The 21,700-nt window shown below is 44.1% G+C and overlaps 3 protein-coding genes across 9 annotated transcripts in view; 1 reads left to right on the forward strand and 2 right to left on the reverse strand.

Moving 5' to 3' along the window:
• hnrnpul1 (heterogeneous nuclear ribonucleoprotein U-like 1) overlaps positions 1–2,021 on the reverse strand; it is a 39,358-nt gene extending 37,337 nt beyond the window's left edge. For 3 of the 5 annotated variants that reach the window (XM_036962170.1, XM_036962169.1, XM_036962165.1), the window contains exons 1-2: positions 1,896–2,021; positions 1,106–1,377 (exon numbers count right to left, since the gene is read on the reverse strand). In XM_036962170.1, the coding sequence (XP_036818065.1) occupies positions 1,106–1,343 (238 nt within the window). In that variant the 5' untranslated portion in view covers positions 1,344–1,377; positions 1,896–2,021. The other 2 variants (XM_036962168.1, XM_036962166.1) reach the window with 2 other exon arrangements.
• A 7,139-nt stretch (positions 2,022–9,160) lies between these two features.
• On the reverse strand, positions 9,161–16,083 carry opa3 (outer mitochondrial membrane lipid metabolism regulator OPA3). Its single transcript, XM_021581646.2, has 2 exons — positions 15,358–16,083; positions 9,161–10,660 (listed from the first exon to the last, which is right to left on the reverse strand). The coding sequence occupies exons 1-2, from the start codon at positions 15,551–15,553 to the stop codon at positions 10,269–10,271; spliced, it is 588 nt and encodes a 195-aa protein (XP_021437321.2). The 5' UTR covers positions 15,554–16,083; the 3' UTR covers positions 9,161–10,268.
• Positions 16,084–21,381: 5,298 nt separating this feature from the next.
• Positions 21,382–21,700, forward strand: part of ppp1r13l (protein phosphatase 1, regulatory subunit 13 like) — a 62,866-nt gene continuing 62,547 nt past the window's right edge. The window contains exon 1 of one of the 3 annotated variants that reach the window (XM_036961980.1): positions 21,382–21,552. The gene's annotated coding sequence lies outside the window, so the exon portion shown is untranslated. Of the gene's footprint in view, positions 21,639–21,700 lie in introns of all 3 variants that reach the window. The other 2 variants (XM_036961981.1, XM_036961984.1) reach the window with 2 other exon arrangements.

Below are 21,700 nucleotides of genomic sequence, written 5' to 3' on the forward strand. Positions count from 1 at the left end.
TGCACTGTCATCATTCACTGTTATCATGCACTGTCATCATTCACTGTTATCATGCACTGTCATCATGCACTGTCATAATTCACTGTCATAATTCACTGTCATCATTCACTGTTATCATTCACTATCATCATGTACTGTCATCGTGCACTGTTATCATTCACTGTCATCGTGTACTGTCATCGTGCACTGTTATCATGTACTCAACAATATACAGTACCCAGAGGTTAAAGCATAACGAAATTCCATGACTGAATCGTATGTTGATCTCAGATCTTATTGTCAGGGGCTATGTTAACCTCCCCTTTAATGTAACAAAGTCATGACCATTATGCCTTTTGGGAAACTGCGAGTTTGACCAATTCCAGTCCTCTTGCTTAGGGGCTCCGGGGTCCCCGGGATAATATTTATGTAGGAGGACTGAGAAGCTCCATCCTGGTGACTTTTTTAAAGGGTAATTCTACTTCAAAATGTATGAAAATAAAATCATGCTGAAACACTCTAAAATATATTTTCCACTTCCAGAAATGGGTCCCATAACATATAGTTAAAAATTATATGAATCTTTTAACATATTGGATCATGCATTGGTGCTTTTAGCCATAATAAGCATTATCACCTGTAGCCCAACTGATGAAGCAGAATGGTCTATAAAATGTACATAGGCTGAAAGGATGGGGTTTGTCCATCTGCTCTTAATAATTATAATTTTATTATAAATATGAATATATAAATAATTACTTTATTTATCATAGATCCCCCCTCACACATCAACAGCCGACTAGGTAAATAGGTCAACTACTGTCTGATTTTGTTTTAATAACAACATAGCAAAACTGCTTGAAAGTTACATCCTGAGCGAAGGCTTTGAATGACTTTGCCAGCAGCTACAGTAGTCTACACACCGCTGTCCGCGTTCAGCGCACAGAGATTTTACTGCGGATCTAAACTGATCTCAGAAACGACCTCTCCAGAATCCTTATGACGGAAATCGGTCAATGTGGCGAAGACCTTTAACCCCCCCCCCCCCCCCCCCAGAAACATGTCAAAGGAAATGTTCCCTGCTTGACATTCCATGTGCACAGATAGGAAGTCTGTCTAGTTCTACCTTTGTTCGGGAATCCTTCATCCCCAAATCCCTCCTCTCCATCTCCCCGCTGCTCCTCCTCCGGCTCGTGCTCCGGTGTCCCCCTTGCAGCTCCACCCGGCTCCGCAGCTTCCGCTTCCAGAGCCGCATTGAGCCGCTCCACCAGGTCCGCCTTCAGCCCCTTGGTGTCCAGGGATCGCCGACGCAGCTCCTCTTTCAGCTCGTTCACTTTCAGTTTCTTCACCTCAGCACTCCTCATGGTGCATGGAGATCTATGCAACTACTAAAGATTTCTGCATAGATAACAAACAAAACTCAATGAATAAAAGTCATTGCACAGAATGCACCCTGGAGTTGAATTCTGTATAGCACTGTTTAGCTATGTCCACTATGAAACTGGCGCCAACTTCAATAATAGCACCATGCACTGTTGTTAGCCAACTGGCTAGGTGGATGATGCACTGTAAAACACTGCTTATTAAATGATTATGATGGCCAAAGATGCAACCCCAAGCGCAAATATAAACTGAAAGTCTGCCTCGATAATCCATCGATAGCAGTCATTTTACCTTATCTGAATAACATTAAAGTTGCTAAATGTAGCTACAGGACCGCTAGCCTTAATGCTAACGCTAGCTGCATAACAGTTGGTTGTGCAAGGTGGAGAAAACGCTTCACTGCGCAGGAGGAGTGTTCCGCTAAAGTTACAAATACATCGTCGTGCAAACACAAATATGCACATACAAATATGAAATAGAGCGAAATAGCAAATATATTTATATATATATTTAAAAAAACATTCGTTTTGTACCTTTGCTCGATGCCCCTGCTTCAAAATGGCCTATAAATACAGACGGGCGCTTGTTCGAATGGGATTTATGATAAGCAGGTTGCCAGGTCTAACACAAATTTCTAACACAATGGCAACACAAAACCCGCACCAAAGGCCTGGAAACTGGCACAAATGTTGTTGTTTTTTAGCAAGCGAAGAGTTGCCATATTTATACAATAAAATCACTTTTCCATAATGTTATCGTTGCATCGACATTAGAAACAAAATGAGTGTTTCCTCAAGATAATAATTATTGTTGAGCTATGACATGACATAATAAAGGCATTTGAATATGCCGGAAGAGAAAATATCATGTCCTTATTAAACTTGACAGATCGTTTTTCATCAATGGATGTCGATTTAACTCGTCAAACTGCTATGATTAAGCAATAAGGCACAAGGAGGTGTGGTATATGGCCAATATACCACGACATTAGAAACAAAATTATATATGGCCAATATACCACGGCTAAGGGCTGTTCTTAAGCATGACGCGACATGGTGTGCCTGGTTACATTCGTTAACAATGGTATATTGGCCATATACCACACATCCCCAGGGTGCCTTGTTGCTATTATAAAATGGTTACCAACCTAATTAGAACAGTAAAACGTATTATTTTGTTGTCATACCCATGGTATATGCTTTGTGTGATGTATTGTTGTCTCTACCTTTTGTGCTGTTGTCTGGGCCCAATAATGTTTGTACCATGTTTTGTGCTGGTACCATGTTGTTGCTACCATGTTGCTGTTATGTTGTGTTGCTACCATGCTGTGTTGTAATGTGTTGCTGCCTTGCTATGTTGTTGTCTTAGTCCTCTCTTTATGTAGTGTTGTGATGTGTGTTTTGTCCTTTATTTATATTTATATTTATTTATATATTGTATTTATTTATTTTATTGTTTAATCCCAGCCCCCCCGTCCCCGCAGGATGCCTTTTGGTACGCCGTCATAACCCACTGTTCCTAGACCAGTTAACCCCACTGTTCCTAGACCAGTTAACCCCACTGTTCCTAGACCAGTTAACCCACTGTTCCTAGACCAGTTAACCCCACTGTTCCTAGACCAGTTAACCCACTGTTCCTAGACCAGTTAACCCACTGTTCCTAGACCAGTTAACCCACTGTTCCTAGACCAGTTAACCCACTGTTCCTAGACCAGTTAACCCCACTGTTCCTAGACCAGTTAACCCCACTGTTCCTAGACCAGTTAACCCCACTGTTCCTAGACCAGTTAACCCACTGTTCCTAGGCCAGTTAACCCACTGTTCCTAGACCAGTTAACCCACTGTTCCTAGACCAGTTAACCCACTGTTCCTAGGCCAGTTAACCCACTGTTCCTAGGCCAGTTAACCCACTGTTCCTAGACCAGTTAACCCACTGTTCCTAGGCCAGTTAACCCACTGTTCCTAGACCAGTTAACCCACTGTTCCTAGACCAGTTAACCCACTGTTCCTAGGCCGTCATTGTAAATAAGAATTTGTTCTTAACTGACTTGCCTAGTTAAATAAAGGTGAAACAAAAAACAACTAATATGAACTGATATACCAGGGATTTCACCCAATCTGCATTTAGGGCTCGATTCAGGTTTATCAACAATCTGTTCAAATCCGACTGGGGAGATTGAGTGATGAAAGTTGGACAGAGGATCACAAAATCTCTGAGCAAGAACCACTTGGACGAACATGACTAAACTCACGCTAGGCTAAATTCCGGCAATTGTGCTGTTATTTTATGCCAGATGTTAAGACTGCAAACCGTTATAAATGGTCCATTTGCGTGATTGACTTGTCATTTCAATAGGCTGCAGACTCAAATCTGGGTTTATGATTGTAATTCAATTTTACTTGGATAAAGGAAGGTAGCCTATAGTCCCTGATTGGCCTACATATCATTTCAGATAGACTACAGGTAGACTAGACAAGATGTAGTCAAGATATAAACAGAACGATTTAGCAGCTCACTTAGTTCAAACAGACAAATGTATTCAACATGAATAGCGAGGGGGATTTTGAGGTAAGAAATTGTTGTTTCCCCAATAGACTGCTTGAATAGGCTACTGAGGATGGGGTCATAATTTCAATCATTGAATGAAATATTAATAATATGTATATATACTGAATATGCTTGTCAACAACAGGCAGTGTTTATTGTTTTGAATTTGTTTCCCCTGTAGCCTGATCTGACTGTCACCGTCAATCTAATGCGTTCTAAATGATCAGCAATTGCGATAGAGCTTAAATAACTTAAAATGAATTAACGAAACATGTCCATTAATAATTGCATACTAACATAAGGCTAAATTATAGCATATTTATTAAATAAGTTCGACAGCTCCAGGTAGACTACACAAGGTGGCACATTGATTTGCAATGACTCCGTCATTTCAACATATTTATTGTATCACATGGCAGCCTACCATGGTATATATACTAATAGGCTACTTGATGGCCAACGGAGGCAAATGGATCATTCTCCACATTTAATATCCGTTTAATTGAGGACTTTCCCCCATAAAACGAACCACGTGAGGGAGTTCCATAACTTCTATGTTAAATGTCCACTCGGGCAGCCCCCCCCCCCAGACCTAAGAGCTGAGCATGCATAAAACATATCGCTTGATACCGTTTTCTTTAAGCAAAGTCAACATTAGAATGTAGTTTAAACCACCTCCTAACGAATTTATGTTATGGGGCTCTAGTGCGCCCAAATTCGTTTTCCAGTGCTTTGTCCCCATTATTTATTGATGTGCGTCAGTTCTAGCGTAATTTATATGTTTTACGGAAAACGTGTTTGAAATATATGTCTCCATAATGACAATCTAAATAGCCTACCCACAACTGTTAGAAAAACCCCGCAACCAGTACATTTCCACCCGAGATATCGTTTTCAAAGTAGCCAAATTTAGCCGGAAACCGCGAACATGGCAACACTGCAGATAGCGGATGTCATCAACAACACACGCACTACCGCCACCTTCTGGCCAATCGTTGAACATACCCACCATTTTAGGCCTTGAATACATTTGTCAATCTAAGCAATATTGTACGGTTTTATAACAACAAACTGCAAAGAACAAATGATTAGAACATTTCACTTTATTTTATACTCATTCATATACAGCAATTTTTTTATATATATTTTTTTACACATGTCACAGTACATCACCAACTAGGGAAGGAATTCACACAGTGAGTCAAGACAATGATACAGAGTTGTGACTAGATCAGCGTTTCCCAAGGTCCTCGGGACCCCAATGTGTGCACATTTGAGTTTTTGCCCCCTAACACGACACAGTTGATTCAAATGATCAAAGCTTGATGATTTGTTGATTATTTGAATCAGCTGTGTAGATCTATGGCAACAACAAAAAATGAGTTTGGGAAAACCTTGGGACAAGATGGAGTACAGCCACAACCAGGAAGTGACTTTTCATAGCAGGCTAGGAGAGCATTTTAGCTAAGTCAGAACCATAGTAAAATAAGGTGGGCAACAATTGATGTAGTTAAATGTACAAATTTAAATTTTTCAAGTCAGCAAATATTATTTTCAGCAAATATTATTGCCAGTTAGTTTCCCTGTGTCATACTGTCGTGCAAGGAGTTATAAAACACCCTCCCTACCTGGGTCCAAGCACCCATCAGTGGGGGGGGGGGGGGGGGGGGGGTATCTGTACTTTTATCATTTATATATTTGACTTTTTACTCCACTACATTCCTAATGAAAATTATGTAATTTTTACTCCACTACATTTTCCCTGACACCCAAAAGTACATTTTGAATGCTTAGCAGGACAGAAAATGGTCCAAGTCACATACTTATCAAGCGAACATCCCTGGTCATCTCTACTGCCTCTGATCTGGAGGACTCACTAAATAGAGAACATCCCTGGTCATCCCTACTGCCTCTGATCTGACAGACTCACTAAACAGAGAACATTCCTGGTTATCCTTACTGCCTCTGATCTGGAGGACTCACTAAATAGAGAACATCCCTGGTCCTCTACTGGCTCTGATCTGGTGGACTCACTAAACAGAGAACATTCCTGGTTATCCTTACTGCCTCTGATCTGGTGGACACACTAAACAGAGAACATCCCTGGTCATCCCTACTGCCTCTGATCTGACAGACTCACTAAACAGAGAACATCCCTGGTCATCCCTACTGCCTCTGATCTGGAGGACTCACTAAACACAACTGCGTTGTTTTTAAATCATGTCTGAGTGTTGGAATGTGACCCTTGCTATGCGAAAACAAAAAACAAGAAAATTGTGCCATCTGGTTTTCTTAATATAAGGAATTTTTAATTATTCATACTTTTGATACTTAAGTATATTTAAAACCAAATACTTTTACTCAAGTAGTAATTTTCTATTAAAATATCTTCACTTTTACTACAGAATGATATTTGAGTAGTTTTTCCACCCCATATTTTTTTTTTTTTTTTTTTTACCTTTATTTAACCAGGCAAGTCAGTTAAGAACAAATTCGGCAGCGTTTCCTCCAGTCCTACCACAGAACACATTGTTGTTGTAGCCCCAAACAAGCACACCCGATTCCACTTCATCCACAATTAGTTGAATCAGAAGAATTTGTCATCTGGGCCAACAACAAAAAATGAGTGGGGGTACCGGAGGACTGGAGTTGGGCTGTTGGGGGTACTGGAAGACTGGAGTTGGGCTGTTGGGGTACTGGAGGACTGGAGTTGGGCTGTTGGGGGTACTGGAGGACTGGAGTTGGGCTGTTGGGGGTACTGGAGGACTGGAGTTGGGCTGTTGGGGGTACTGGAGGACTGGAGTTGGGCTGTTGGGGGTACTGGAGGACTGGAGTTGGGCTGTTGGGGGTACTGGAGGACTGGAGTTGGGCTGTTGGGGGTACTGGAGGACTGGAGTTGGGCTGTTGGGGGTACTGGAGGACTGGAGTTGTGCTTTTGGGGGGACTGGAGGACTGGAGTTGGGCTTTTGGGCAGACTGGAGGACTGGAGTTGGGCTTTTGGGGGGACTGGAGGACTGGAGTTGGGCTTTTGGGGGGACTGGAGTTGGGCTGTTGGGGGTACTGGAGGACTGGAGTTGGGCTGTTGGGGGTACTGGAGGACTGGAGTTGGGCTGTTGGGGGTACTGGAGGACTGGAGTTGGGCTGTTGGGGGTACTGGAGGACTGGAGTTGGGCTGTTGGGGGTACTGGAGGACTGGAGTTGGGCTGTTGGGGGTACTGGAGGACTGGAGTTGGGCTGTTGGGGGTACTGGGGGACTGGAGTTGGGCTGTTGGGGGTACTGGAGGACTGGAGTTGGGCTGTTGGGGGGACTGGAGTTGGGCTATTGGGGGGACTGGAGTTGGGCTGTTAGGGGTACTGGAGTTGGGCTTTTGGGGGGACTGGAGTTGGGCTGTTGGGGGTACTGGAGGACTGGAGTTGGGCTGTTGGGGGTACTGGAGGACTGGAGTTGGGCTGTTGGGGGTACTGGAGGACTGGAGTTGGGCTGTTGGGGGTACTGGAGGACTGGAGTTGGGCTGTTGGGGGTACTGGAGGACTGGAGTTGGGCTTTTGGGGGTACTGGAGGACTGGAGTTGGGCTGTTGGGGGTACTGGAGGACTGGAGTTGGGCTTTTGGGGGGACTGGAGGACTGGAGTTGTGCTTTTGGGGGGACTGGAGGACTGGAGTTGGGCTTTTGGGCAGACTGGAGGACTGGAGTTGGGCTTTTGGGGGGACTGGAGTTGGGCTTTTGGGGGGACTGGAGTTGGGCTTTTGGGGGGACTGGAGGACTGGAGTTGGGCTTTTGGGGGTACTGGAGGACTGGAGTTGGGCTTTTGGGGGGACTGGAGGAGGGACCAGGAAACACTGGCCCTATATGACAGTGTTTCCTGGTTATGTCACATGGTCTCCTCCTCGTCTAAGCATAATAGATCCCCATGCAGTCACTCTATCACCAAGCCAAACCAATCACTGTTTAATATAGGTGCTTCGTTTCAACCAGACACTGAAATGTGGTGTGTTGAAACAGTTCCCTTGTCCAGGACATGGGGACTGGAGTTGGGCTGTCGTAGTGTTTATTTATATATATATAAATAATAAAACTGAACAAAAATATTAAAACGCAACATGCAACAATTTCAAAGATTTTACTGAGTTACAGTTAATATAAAGAAATCAGTCAATTGAAATAAACTCATTAGGCCCTAATCTCTGGATTTAACATGACTGGGGAGGCGGGCCCACTGGGGAGGCGGGCCCGGAGGCGGGCCCAGCTAATCAGAATGAGTTTTGCCCCACAAAAGGGCCAAAAAAAAAGAAATACTCCTCAGCACCCCACCTCAGACGATCCCGCAGGTGAAGAAGCCTGATGTGGAGGTCCTGGGCTGGTGTGGTTATACGTGGTCTGTGGTTGTGGGGCCGGTTGGACGTACTGACAAATAACCTCAAAAATATATTGGAGACAGTTTATGGTAGATAAATCATATGACCTGGGCTAGATAAATTAACATTCAATTGTCTGGCAACCGCTCCGGTGGACATTCCTGCAGTCAGCATGCCAATTTCACACTCCCTCAGAAATCAGGGTAGCCTAGTGGTTAGAGTGTTGGACTCGTAACCGAAAGGTTGCAAGTTCGAATCCCCGAGCTGACAAGGTACAAATCTGTCATTCTGCCCCTGAACAGGCAATTAACCCACTGTTCCTAGGCTGTCATTGAAAATAACAATATGTTCTTAACTGACTTGCCTGGTAAAATTAATAAATAAAAATCTGCGGCATTGTGTTTTGTGACAAAACAGCACATTTTAAAAAGTGGCCTTTTAACGTCCCCCAGCACAAGGTGCACCGGTGTAACGATCATGCGGTTTAATCAGCTTCTTGATATGCCACACCTTTCAGGTGGATGGATTAATCTTGGCAAACGAGAAAACGCTCACTAACAGGAATGTAAACGAATTCACGCACAACATTTTAGAGGAATAAGCTGTGTGTGTGTGTAAAAATTTGGGGGATTTTTTTTAATTTCAGCTCATGAAACATGGGGTCAACACTTTACATGTTGTGTTTATAAAAAAAAATGTGTTAAAGCATTGAACCCCCCCCCCCACAAAAAAATGTGTTCAGTGTTAAATAAAGCATTAAACCCCCCCCCCCCCCCCCCCCCCCCAAAAAAATGAATACACTATATGACAGCAAGTCATTGCTCCAGCAGCAGCCCCTGACACACAGCAAAACCCCCCAGTAATTAGAATCAGGTCCACTCACACCCAGCTCTACAGGAAATCCTTTATATATATATATATATATATATATATAGCAGCAGACAGACAGTACTGTGTTGTGGTTGCACTTCTCTCCACTTAACTGATAAAGGCATCTGCATAGAGGGTCGGTTTGCATCTAGCAGAACTCAGCAAACATCTGCTCGCCTTAATGAACATCACTTGAAAAATTAGGGGGGGAAAAAAGTGGCTCTACACTGTGGTTTGTCCCTTTTGAGCCACCGTAGCAACATACCCAGTAACACTTCCCTCAAAACAGATCAAATTAACCAGACAGAAATCAAGAAATCTGTAATAAAATGTTGACATTTTTTCCCCCAGAGGAAGTCTTAAGTTGCTCAATTTCCCCATCTAACAGATGTTTGGTTCTGTATTTCTCAATTGAAAACATGTGCATGAAAGCTAGTCTTGACCAGGAGAATAGAAAACTGTCGGTGGGAGGTTCTCTTCTGCACTGTTCAACCAATCCGGTAAATGCGGAGGCGGAGTTAAGATGGTATTGCTTTGTTAATGCCCGCCCTCTTTCCATTTCTCCTGAAAACATCTCAGCAGAGGCTACTTGAATGACAAACACTTCATTGAAGAATATGGTCAATAGTTCCTACTAGGGAGTACTGAACATAGACTTTTGCCTCAAGAAGAAAAAATAAATGAACAGCCGAAAAAAACCCACCCCTGCCAAAGACCAAAGCAAACATAATATATGCACAGACTGTTTCATCTGGGAAGCATACGGTTAAGTGTCACAGTCCTTTTAATAACAGACATAACCTGGCGGACAGAGATCTGTCTGTTTTAGCCAACAGCTGACTCGTGTGGCATCATAACCTAGACGGAAAGGACTCCACACACACACACACACACACACACACACACGGTCCACTCCATAAATTCAGCCGCACAAAAGTAAGCAGGGATCGGATCTCCGTCGCTCCGTTTGCAGAGTGTGTGTGTGTGTGTGTATAGAGTCCTTTATTCTCGTCTGACAACACTACATTGAGAGAGAGAAAGATATGAAAAGGTTAGGTATGACATGAGCGAGAACTTGGCTAAAGGCAAACCGATCTGACGACCACCAGGCTAATTCAGAAATTACACAGGCGTCACTTTTGACTGGGATCCACAGAAGAGGAAGCCAGAGTGGTAGCAGGATCCGAAACAGGAACTTGCATGGTAACAGGAGGTGGTAAGGAGAGCAGCAGCCTGTTGACCTCCCTTAGCCTGGCATCCAGTGTCTCTGTGTTCAAGGTCAGCTCTCCTATCTGTGTCTGCAGACTGCCAATGGTGTGACTCAGCTCTTCTTCCTTCCTCTTAGAGTTAGCCGCCTGTCTACTGTACTCTAGGATCATACACCCCCCTCCGACGATGAAGATGATGGCCTCCCCCAGCAGCTCTGCACCCAGCTCTGCTGCCGCCTCTTCGTTCAGGGGCTTGATGGTGGAACCCCGAAAACCCATGATCCTCATCTTGGTCCTCATCTCCACCCAGTGGTAAACTAGAGCGGGAGGGAAGAGAGAACCGGTGCCATTACTATTTTATACAACAGGTGGTAAGACCATAAGCCAGGTTCAAGCCCAGCGACACACAGGGGAAGAAAAGTTTTTTTACATTTTTTTAAAAGATAGTAAATCCCATGTTTTGTATCGCGTGAGAAATGCCTCCTGCGTAGGTGTAGATCTTTGTTTTGGCAGCACTGTGTGACACGCTGGCGTCTACATGTGGACGCACCAACGGGCCTTTTTGTGTCAGTAAAAGTAAATATGGAGTCCAACCACCACCACCACCACCCTGAAGTAAATATGGAGTCCAACCACCACCACCACCCTGAAGTAAATATGGAGTCCAACCACCACCACCCTGAAGTAAATATGGAGTCCACCCACCACCACCACCACCCTGAAGTAAATATGGAGTCCAACCACCACCACCCTGAAGTAAATATGGAGTCCACCCACCACCACCACCACCACCACCCTGAAGTAAATATGGAGTCCACCCACCACCACCACCCTGAAGTAAATATGGAGTCCAACCACCACCACCACCACCCTGAAGTAAATATGGAGTCCAACCACCACCACCACCCTGAAGTAAATATGGAGTCCAACCACCACCACCACCCTGAAGTAAATATGGAGTCCACCCACCACCACCACCACCCTGAAGTAAATATGGAGTCCAACCACCACCACCACCCTGAAGTAAATATGGAGTCCAACCACCACCACCACCACCCTGAAGTAAATATGGAGTCCACCCACCACCACCCTGAAGTAAATATGGAGTCCACCCACCACCACCCTGAAGTAAATATGGAGTACATGACAGTGTATGGTGGCGATGACGATGACAGTGTATGGTGGCGATGACAGTGTATGGTGGCGATGACGATGACAGTGTATGGTGGCGATGACAGTGTATGGTGGCGATGACAGTGTATGGTGGCGATGACGATGACAGTGTATGGTGGCGATGACAGTGTATGGTGGCGATGACAGTGTATGGTGGCGATGACGATGACAGTGTATGGTGGCGATGACGATGACAGTGTATGGTGGCGATGACGATGACAGTGTATGGTGATGATGATGAGACAGTGTATGGTGATGACAGTGTATGGTGATGACGATGACCGTGTATGGTGATGACAGTGTACGGTGACGATGACAGTGTACGGTGATGATGACAGTGTATGGTGACGACAGTGTATGGTGACTATGACAGTGTATGGTGATGACAGTGTATGGTGATGATGATGACAGTGTATGGTGATGATGATGATGACAGTATGGTGACGACAGTGTATGTGACTATGACAGTGTATGGTGATGACAGTGTATGGTGATGATGACAGTGTATGGTGATGATGATGATGACAGTATGGTGACAACAGTGTATGGTGACTATGACAGTGTATGGTGATGACAGTGTATGATGATGACAGTGTATGGTGACTATGGCAGTGTATGGTGACTATGACAGTGTATGGTGATGACAGTGTATGGTGACGATGACAGTGTATGGTGACGATGACAGTGTATGGTGACGATGACAGTGTATGGTGACGATGACAGTGTATGGTGGTAATGATGATGACAGTGTATGGTGATGACAGTGTATGGTGATGACAGTGTATGGTGACGATGGCAGTGTATGGTGACCATGACAGTGTATGATGATGACAGTGTATGATGATGACAGTGTATGGTGACGACAGTGTATGGTGACGATGACAGTGTATGGTGACGATGACAGTGTATGGTGACTATGACAGTGTATGGTGATGACAGTGTATGATGATGACAGTGTACGGTGACCATGACAGTGTACGGTGACCATGACAGTGTATGATGATGACAGTGTATGATGATGACAGTGTATGGTGACGACAGTGTATGGTGACGATGACAGTGTATGGTGACGATGACAGTGTATGGTGACGATGACAGTGTATGGTGACGATGACAGTGTATGGTGGTAATGATGATGACAGTGTATGGTGATGACAGTGTATGGTGATGACAGTGTATGGTGACGATGACAGTGTATGGTGGTAATGATAATAGTGTATGATGATGACAGTGTATGGTGGTAATGATGATGACAGTGTATGGTGACGATGACAGTTTATGGTGACGATAACAGTGTATGGTGATGATGACAGTGTATGGTGATGATGACAGTGTATGGTGGTAATGATGATGACAGTGTGTGATGATGACAGTGTATGGTGATGACAGTGTATGGTGATGATGATGATGACCGTGTGTGGTGATGATGATGATGACAGTGTATGGTGATGACAGTGTATGGTGATGACAGTGTATGGTGATGATGATGACAGTGTATGGTGATGATGATGACAGTGTATGGTGATGATGATGATGATGACAGTGTATGGTGATTATGATGATGACAGTGTATGGTGATGATGATGCTCCATTCCAATAAATATCAAGTGTCTGATTCTGGTGACACGAAGATCGATGCTCGTCTGCCGTTTGACAAATACAAATATTCCCTCTCTTACCCATAATAATCATCATCGTTATGTAGACTAGCCGACCAGTACTGTATCTGCCAGCCCTGTATAGAACCAGCCCTCTCTTACCCATAATAATCATCATCGTCATGTAGACTAGCCTACCAGTACTGTATCTGCCAGCCCTGTATAGAACCAGCCCTGTATAGAACCAGCCCTGTATAGAACCAGCCCTGTATAGAACAAACCTCTCTTACCCATAATAATCATCATCGTCATGTAGACTAGCCGACCAGTACTGTATCTGCCAGCCCTGTATAGAACCAGCCCTCTCTTACCCATAATAATCATCATCGTCATGTAGACTAGCCTACCAGTGCTGTATCTGTGAGCTGTTGGGCTGGAGACCACAAGCCAAGACCAGAGGAGGCACATTTGCTATTTAAACACAACAGTTTTTCCCGACAAAACAGTAGAGTTTAAAGTGGAGAAACACTGAACTTTAGAGATTTGGATTCAGGACATGAAAACTTAAGTGAAAAACTACATTTTGTGTGCACTACATCATCACGCTCTGCTTTTTATCTGCAACAAGTCAGTTTGGTGCAAATACACCACTGGTGGGACCATTGGCATATTTTCTTAACGAAGATTTTAGAATATTCACAAGAAGAAGACAAATAAATTGGTCGCCATTTGGATAGAAACCCAGCTACTGAAAACGACTGTTGACGGCAACTAACGTGATATGAAAGTAGGAGAGCTTTATGTCTAGAAACGTACCACAATTGAGAATAGATTCACATGGGAGCATTTGACTGTTTGGGCTGCCAGAGAGCCAATTCACTTCTAAGACAGAACATCTAAGGTCCTTGGACTATAAGGAATAACATTGAGCTCCTTGAGTCCATTCTTAGGCTAACTACCCCCTGCCAACAACGGGTGATCAGTCGCTGGTATCCCAGCATTATGGTCTGGCCAGCCCATGTATCAACTATACAGTTGTAAGAACACAACGCCGCCAAAGATATTTATAGCTAAACCAAGATAGTACATCTGTGTTTTCAATGTGAGTAAATGAAGCATAGTGTGTATAACAACCTAATGAGATCCTATTGGTGCTTTCTAGCATGTATCCATTTACTTCTCTGTCGTTCGCGTGTGTAATAACTCAAGTCGCCCTTGCACACCTTGTAAACAACGCCATTTAAACTTTTGGCAAAAGGTCACGTCTACAAAACTTAGTGCACTTTGTTTGTGACAGAAAATAAAAATTTAAGAGCAGGCTTTTCTTCAACGTGAATAAAATCAGCAGAATGTCAGCCCAGTTCCATCTCACGCCATACTCTCCCACTGGGCTTCCTTCTCCTCGCCATATTTGGTGGGGAGTGGAAATTCCAACCGGAAGCTTCAGATTTATACAAAAATCAGTGAAACATCTGGCTCCTTGTTCTATCTGTGATGCAGTGACAGAGGAGTTCACTAGGTAAACTCAAACTTCACAGAGACAATAACAGAGGTTGTAAACACGGCTCATCCAGAATAGCAGGGTGCAACTGCAACCCGCAATTCAGGGCATTCCTGCATCTGTAGGAACCCTTCTTTATATTGGTTAATGCTAGGCCTCCTCCAGTACACAGGCGGGAGGCAGGGGCGCTCCAGTACAGTAGGTGGCGATAATGCACTATAACGTTGGATGCCGACTGCCAATAACCCTGACAGAAGGAGGAGGCGGGGCCGACAAAAAAGGAAGCCATGCAAAATTGATCTGAATCTTTTAATCTATAGTGACATAGCTAATAGTGTAATACTACTGCTGGAGGTCAATGTAATGTAAAACGAAAATGTACAGTTCATTCGTAATAAAAAAAAACACTTAACATTTCATTTCCTACAGACAACCTCAATGACAAACGAAAGAGTCCTGCACTCATTAATTTTAACCGCGCTCCAATTGGCTACATGGTTCGCTGGATAATCCTCCTGACTGACGTACCTACTGTATCATTGGACCATTTCTATTTCAATCACCAAAAGTCACAAATGGGCGTTCTTCACGATCATGCCCATGTAAACTATTGGCCTAGCGGCAGTGACAGGTGAATTCTATTGGTTAACCATTACATGACCCTCCCGTCCTTCGACTCTCCCCAACCTCCCGTTTAACAGAACCACTCAGTCCGTAGCTTCAATGAAACTAAATGACTTACTCTGTCCCGGTGGAAGACAAACATATGTCTTGAAGAACTCGCTCCGGAGAGCCCCGGCCTTGAGTCTGTTGGCTACGGGCTTGCTGAGCTGCCGTACACCGAGGTAGAGGAGCTTGGCGATGGGGAAGGCACCGACAGCCATCTTGACGGAAACACTCCTTCTTCTTCTTCGTTGAAGTTTAACGGTGGTTGGCATCCAATAAATGTTGAATTACCGCCACCTACTAGACTGGAGTACAACTCCTTTATACTTTGCTTGAAAAAATAAATAAAAACAAATACCCTAACACAATACTCACAAAATAAATTCTAAAATAAAATAAAAAAGACTCTACTGCACTATTTTAATCTATTAAGTCCTACCTCAGGCCAACCCTAATCCTAACTGGGCTCTCAAGTGGCACAGTGGTCTAAGGCACTGTATCTCAGTGCTAGAGATTTCACAACAAACACCCTGGTTCAAATCCAGGCTCTATCACTAACTGGCTATGATTGGGTGGCCCACAATTGGCACAGCGTTGTTTGGTTGTTGTAGGCCATCATTGTAAATATGATTTTTTTTTCTTAACTGACTTTCCTAGTTTAAAAAACAAAACAATTCTGAAAGGATGGGACACACCCTGTAATTCTTCTGATGTCAAGTCTCACACACCCAAATACCTCTCTGCAACTGCCAAGGAAACTCTTCTTTGGTGGTGCTTTAAGGGCTGGATACACCGGAAACGGTGTATTGCCGCCCCCTACTGGATAGGGGAACTCCAAAACAGAAAATGAAAATAAACCAAAACTTTTTAAGTGTCACGGTGCTGACTTTTGTCACTGCGGTGTAACAAGGGCCTTGCCGTGCGGCCCTACCAACTCTTCTATGTATTCGTAATGGCCCTTCGCGTGAGTTGGGTTTGTTCCTTCGTTCACGTTGTCACTCCCTTATTTTCCCGGTCTAGTATGGGGCCTTGGATAGATGAGTACTGTATTACCTTATGTTTATAGACTCTTCCTATACTCCCTTACCTTGTCTTCTTCTCTTATATATCAATAGCTAATAACTAATCTTCTGTTAGTTATTATGCTCGTCAGCTAGTAGTCACTGGGAAACTAGTATTGTTATATGCATCGACTTGTCCAAAGATATATTATTGTCCACACAGTGAAATATTCTTTAGTGCAATCCCTTTAACCTATAACCAGGGTCACTTTCTGTTCAGTGAGAGTGTCAGAGGCGTTTGCTCTCCAGCTCGTTAATCTGGCCTAGTTGTCAAAGTTTCAAGCTTTTATTAAGTCACTCTGTTTTTGTCTTATATACATTATTACAATTCAATGGTTCTACAGTTTCCTAATACATCAATAATGCTCAATCAATCCTTAATGCGCTATGCTATGCCACGTAATATTTTGCAAAGGTAAAAAGCTTAACACACTTCTTTATGACTCTTTAAACAAAGCAAACACTCATATATTTACCTTGAAGCTCTATTCCCTTGGTCTCTATAAGAGTAGTAATATTTACCTTGAAGCTCTATTCCCTTGGTCTCTATAAGAGTAGTAATATTTACCTTGAAGCTCTATTCCCTTGGTCTCTATAAGAGTAGTAATATTTACCTTGAAGCTCTATTCCCTTGGTCTCTATAAGAGTAGTAATATTTACCTTGAAGCTCTATTCCCTTGGTCTCTATAAGAGTAGTAATATTTACCTTGAAGCTCTATTCCCCTGGTCTCTATAAGAGTAGTAATATTTACCTTGACGCTCTATTCCCCTGGTCCTTCCCTTGGTCTCTATAAGAGTAGTAATATTTACCTTGAAGCTCTATTCCCCTGGTCCTTCCCCTGGTCTCTATAAGAGTAGTAATATTTACCTTGAAGCTCTATTCCCCTGGTCCTTCCCCTGGTCTCTATAAGAGTAGTAATATTGACCTTGACGCTCTATTCCCCTGGTCCTTCCCCTGGTCTCTATAAGAGTAGTAATATTGACCTTGACGCTCTATTCCCCTGGTCCTTCCCCTGGTCTCTATAAGAGTAGTAATATTTACCTTGAAGCTCTATTCCCCTGGTCCTTCCCCTGGTCTCTATAAGAGTAGTAATATTTACCTTGAAGCTCTATTCCCCTGGTCCTTCCCTTGGTCTCTATAAGAGTAGTAATATTTACCTTGACGCTCTATTCCCCTGGTCCTTCCCCTGGTCTCTATAAGAGTAGTAATATTTTTGCAGCCTTCTGCTGTTTATAATACTATAATCTTCTTATTTAGTCCGAATTTCCTATGGTTTTTACTGCCTACTGTTTAGATATTGATTCCTTCTTATCGACCTTTGGCTACTACGAGGCTTTAACTATTTCTGGGCTTTTTCATTCTTGCCGAACTGCGATTGTTACTGACGCACCAAAGATGGAACGTTGTTGCTATCAAGAGTTCTCCACACCTCGCATTGTGGATGGGCGAATTTCTCTCGTGCACAATCTTGTTCACTTATTCTTTTTATAGAGGTGCGTAATACAACACAATTCTTTAAGATATACCAGTCTATAGTTTGCTCGCGCCTTGAGATCAAAGTAGTCAATACAAACAGAGTATAGTAAAAGTAATTTACCTGGTCTGATGATTCTCTATGATATCCAAATCATATGGGTAGAGGATCATGCCTAGGCACTGATCTCTCCTCCTTTTATACCTCTTTTAGACACTCAGTTTGGAGAAAGATGTTCGGGAGTGCAATCTATCTTAACACAGAGTGACATTGCATTACGTATTAAGTAGCACTTAGTCCAATGTTAGTTCCTTTAGCACTGATGCCCATAGTTATTCTTCCGTTGGGGCGTCGTCTCGGTAGGTCGGTTCATACCACTCCTCCTCAGTCTCCCTGTAGGTTGGTTCTTGTTTAATTTCCCAGTACTTTTATTTCCCATGCATTTGGCTCCCTCTGCTGGTCACCTGCTGTTGTGGCAATTTCTTATTTTATCCCCCAGTCAACAGATGGCCTTAGAGCCCATGAATGTGGCCCTGGAACTGGACCGGCCACTGAGGGAGGGGTCCGATATTTTTTTGCCTTTTGCCACATAATCCACTCAAACATCCGAAGAAAAAAAAATACAGACGAAACATTAATTGATAGGATTCCTTGTAATGCCTCTGCTGTAAAATCCCTGAGTCCCCCCCCCCCCCCCCCCCCCACAAAAAAAAAAATTCAGACGCACGATGCCAACGATGCCTGTTTTCTCTGATTTCCTCTTTGTCTGCTCCGTGCCGTTTAGAACCAATGAAATGAAACGATACAACGTGTCAACATGTCAGGATCCCGTTGGGGATGAACATTTACTGGAGTCGTCAATCCAACTATCGTGGTTTCTTCAAAGTTACTCCCTTCTTCCGCTCTTCCCAGCACCTGCGGAGAAGGAGACACGCTGGACAGGCCTTAATCTTGCCACCCCTGTGTGTCCTTCACCCTAACAGGGAAGGAATCGAGGCGCATGTTCGCCACCACAGCATTTCGTCTCAACTGGCATATAATTCTCTAGCCAATGGTCATGACTTTCAGTTCCTTTCACGTCACACATAAGAGTCATTGGACGAAAGGCGTCTTCTGGTACGTACGGGGGCGTTTTTTTTTAAGAGCTCAAGAGTTGTGGTCTGGATTTGGAACCATAAGAACCTTATCTTTCATATCAGCGAGAAAAAAGTTGAATTGATACACACCTTTTATAGGGTTAGGGTTCCCAAACTGCCATTTTTTTCAACGTTACAGCGCTTATTTACTGAAAACAGACAAGACAAACACTGAAAAATACGGTCGTCTGCAACTGTTAAAACAGTGAGCAGTAAGTGTCTATTTTGTATTTGTGAAATTATTTTGATGGGAAATGGTAGTAGAGGGATTTATGTTTCTAGAACCGTATTGCAATTGAGAATCGATTCACGTTTAGATTGAATGATTGAATGATTTGGCTTCCGGAGCCAATTTGCCCTTTAAAAAGAACGTGTAAGGTCCTTGGACTAACGGAGTAACATTAGGGTGCTTTAGTCCAATACTCCTCCTGTCTATGTACACTTGACTCATGTTCAAGTATTTCAAATGTGTCACACTGCAAGGGTTTGGACATGAAGGCGTGTACAGGGTATGTCACATAACCCAAACATACGTGTGAAAGGAGAGACTGTTCTTCAAAGAACAAAATAATGGATGGAATGGGCTTCCTCACTCCATCCTCCATACGGGTCGGTCTGAGTGCACCGACCACTCCATCCACCATACGGGTCAGTCTGAGTGCACCGACCACTCCATCCACCATACGGGTCGGTCTGAGTGCACCGACCACTCCATCCTCCATACGGGTCGGTCTGAGTGCACCGACCACTCCATCCGCCATATGGGTCAGTCTGAGTGCACCGACCACTCCATCCACCATACGGGTCGGTCTCAGTGCACCGACCACTCCATCCGCCATACGGGTCAGTCTGAGTGCACCGACCACTCCATCCACCATACGGGTCGGTCTGAGTGCACCGACCACTCCATCCTCCATACGGGTCGATCTGAGTGCACCGACCACTCCATCCACCATACGGGTCAGTCTGAGTGCACCGACCACTCCATCCACCATACGGGTCAGTCTGAGTGCACCGACCACTCCATCCACCATACGGGTCGGTCTGAGTGCACCGACCACTCCATCCTCCATACGGGTCAGTCTGAGTGCACTGACCACTCCATCCACCATACGGGTCAGTCTGAGTGCACCGACCACTCCATCCACCATACGGGTCAGTCTGAGTGCACCGACCACTCCATCCACCATACGGGTCAGTCTGAGTGCACCGACCACTCCATCCTCCATACGGGTCGGTCTGAGTACACCGACCACTCCATCCACCATACGGGTCAGTCTGAGTGCACCGACCACTCCATCCACCATACGGGTCAGTCTGAGTGCACCGACCACTCCATCCACCATACGGGTCAGTCTGAGTGCACCGACCACTCCATCCACCATACGGGTCAGTCTGAGTGCACCGACCACTCCATCCACCATACGGGTCGGTCTGAGTGCACCGACCACTTAACAGAGAACATTCCTGGTCATCCCTACTACCTCTGATCTGGAGGACCCACTAAACAGAGAACATTCCTGGTCATCCCTACTACCTCTGATCTGGAGGACCCACTAAACAGAGAACATCCCTGGTCATCCCTACTGCCTCTGATCTGGAGGACCCACTAAACAGAGAACATCCCTGGTCATCCCTACTGCCTCTGATCTGGAGGACTCGCTAAACAGAGAACATCCCTGGTCATCCCTACTGCCTCTGATCTGGAGGACTCACTAAACAGAGAACATCCCTGGTCATCCCTACTGCCTCTGATCTGGAGGACTCACTAAACAGAGAACATCCCTGGTCATTCCTACTGCCTCTGATCTGGAGGACCCACTAAACAGAGAACATCCCTGGTCATCCCTACTGCCTCTGATCTGGAGGACTCACTAAACACATGCTTCATTTGTAAATGATGTCTGAGTGTTGGAGCGCGCCCCTGGCTATCTGTAAATTAATAAAAACAAGAAAATGATGCTGTCTGGTTTGTTTAAGATTGGGACTTTGAAATAACTTCTACATTTACTTTAGTTTAAAACCAAATACTTTTAGACTTTTACTCAAGTAGTATTTTACTGGGTCACTTTTACTTGAGTCATTTTCTATTAAGGTATCTTTACTTTTCCTCAAGTATGACAATTAGGTACTTTTTCCACCACTGCAGAAACATGAATTGATTTATTCATGCCGATACTAGACTACTCACACCTGAAACTATTATATCTTTATCTAATAAGTCCTACAATATACGAGACAAAAGTCTTCGTTAAAATGATAAATGGGCTACATTTCTCTGTACTTGTCATTGCAATGTAATTCCCCGAACATTGTGAGAATAACATCGATCAATGTGTAAAAACCTACATACCCCATGATACACCGCGGCCAGGGGAGGGCTCACCTGCGCCAGCTGTGCACTGGAACACCTGGCTCGGGTTACAGTGCGCAGTGGGCTGGACTCCGCTCCAAAATAAGTTCGCTCATTTCACAACGCAACGACTGGGCGGCTCAACAATAGTCCTAGTTTTAACAGACGTATAGTGAAGGAGTTGTCTAAGTTTAGTTCAGGCTCAACGTTGCTGTCTTAGATTTCAACGGAACTAAGGTCCATCGGGTAAGAAAGCATTTGATTTGGTTTGTCTGGCTATAGAAATGTTTCGCTGCGTGGGATAGTCTACTCTGCCCAGTTTACTGCAGGAGGTTAGTAATTGTAGTTTGTTTTATTATGTATTTTCATTTGTTGATTTGGGATTACTTTATAC

This window comes from Oncorhynchus mykiss, chromosome 24 (assembly GCF_013265735.2).
Source record: "Oncorhynchus mykiss isolate Arlee chromosome 24, USDA_OmykA_1.1, whole genome shotgun sequence".
Taxonomy (NCBI): Eukaryota; Metazoa; Chordata; class Actinopteri; order Salmoniformes; family Salmonidae; genus Oncorhynchus; species Oncorhynchus mykiss.

Excerpts from the sequence above, each read along its gene's own strand:
- opa3 (XM_021581646.2), bottom strand. The coding sequence starts at position 15,553 with ATGCCAACCACCGTTAAACTTCAACGAAGAAGAAGAAGGAGTGTTTCC. Across the intron at positions 10,661-15,357 it reads TTGTCTTCCACCGGGACAGA|TTTACCACTGGGTGGAGATG; the intron begins GTAAGTCATTTA and ends CTCCCGCTCTAG.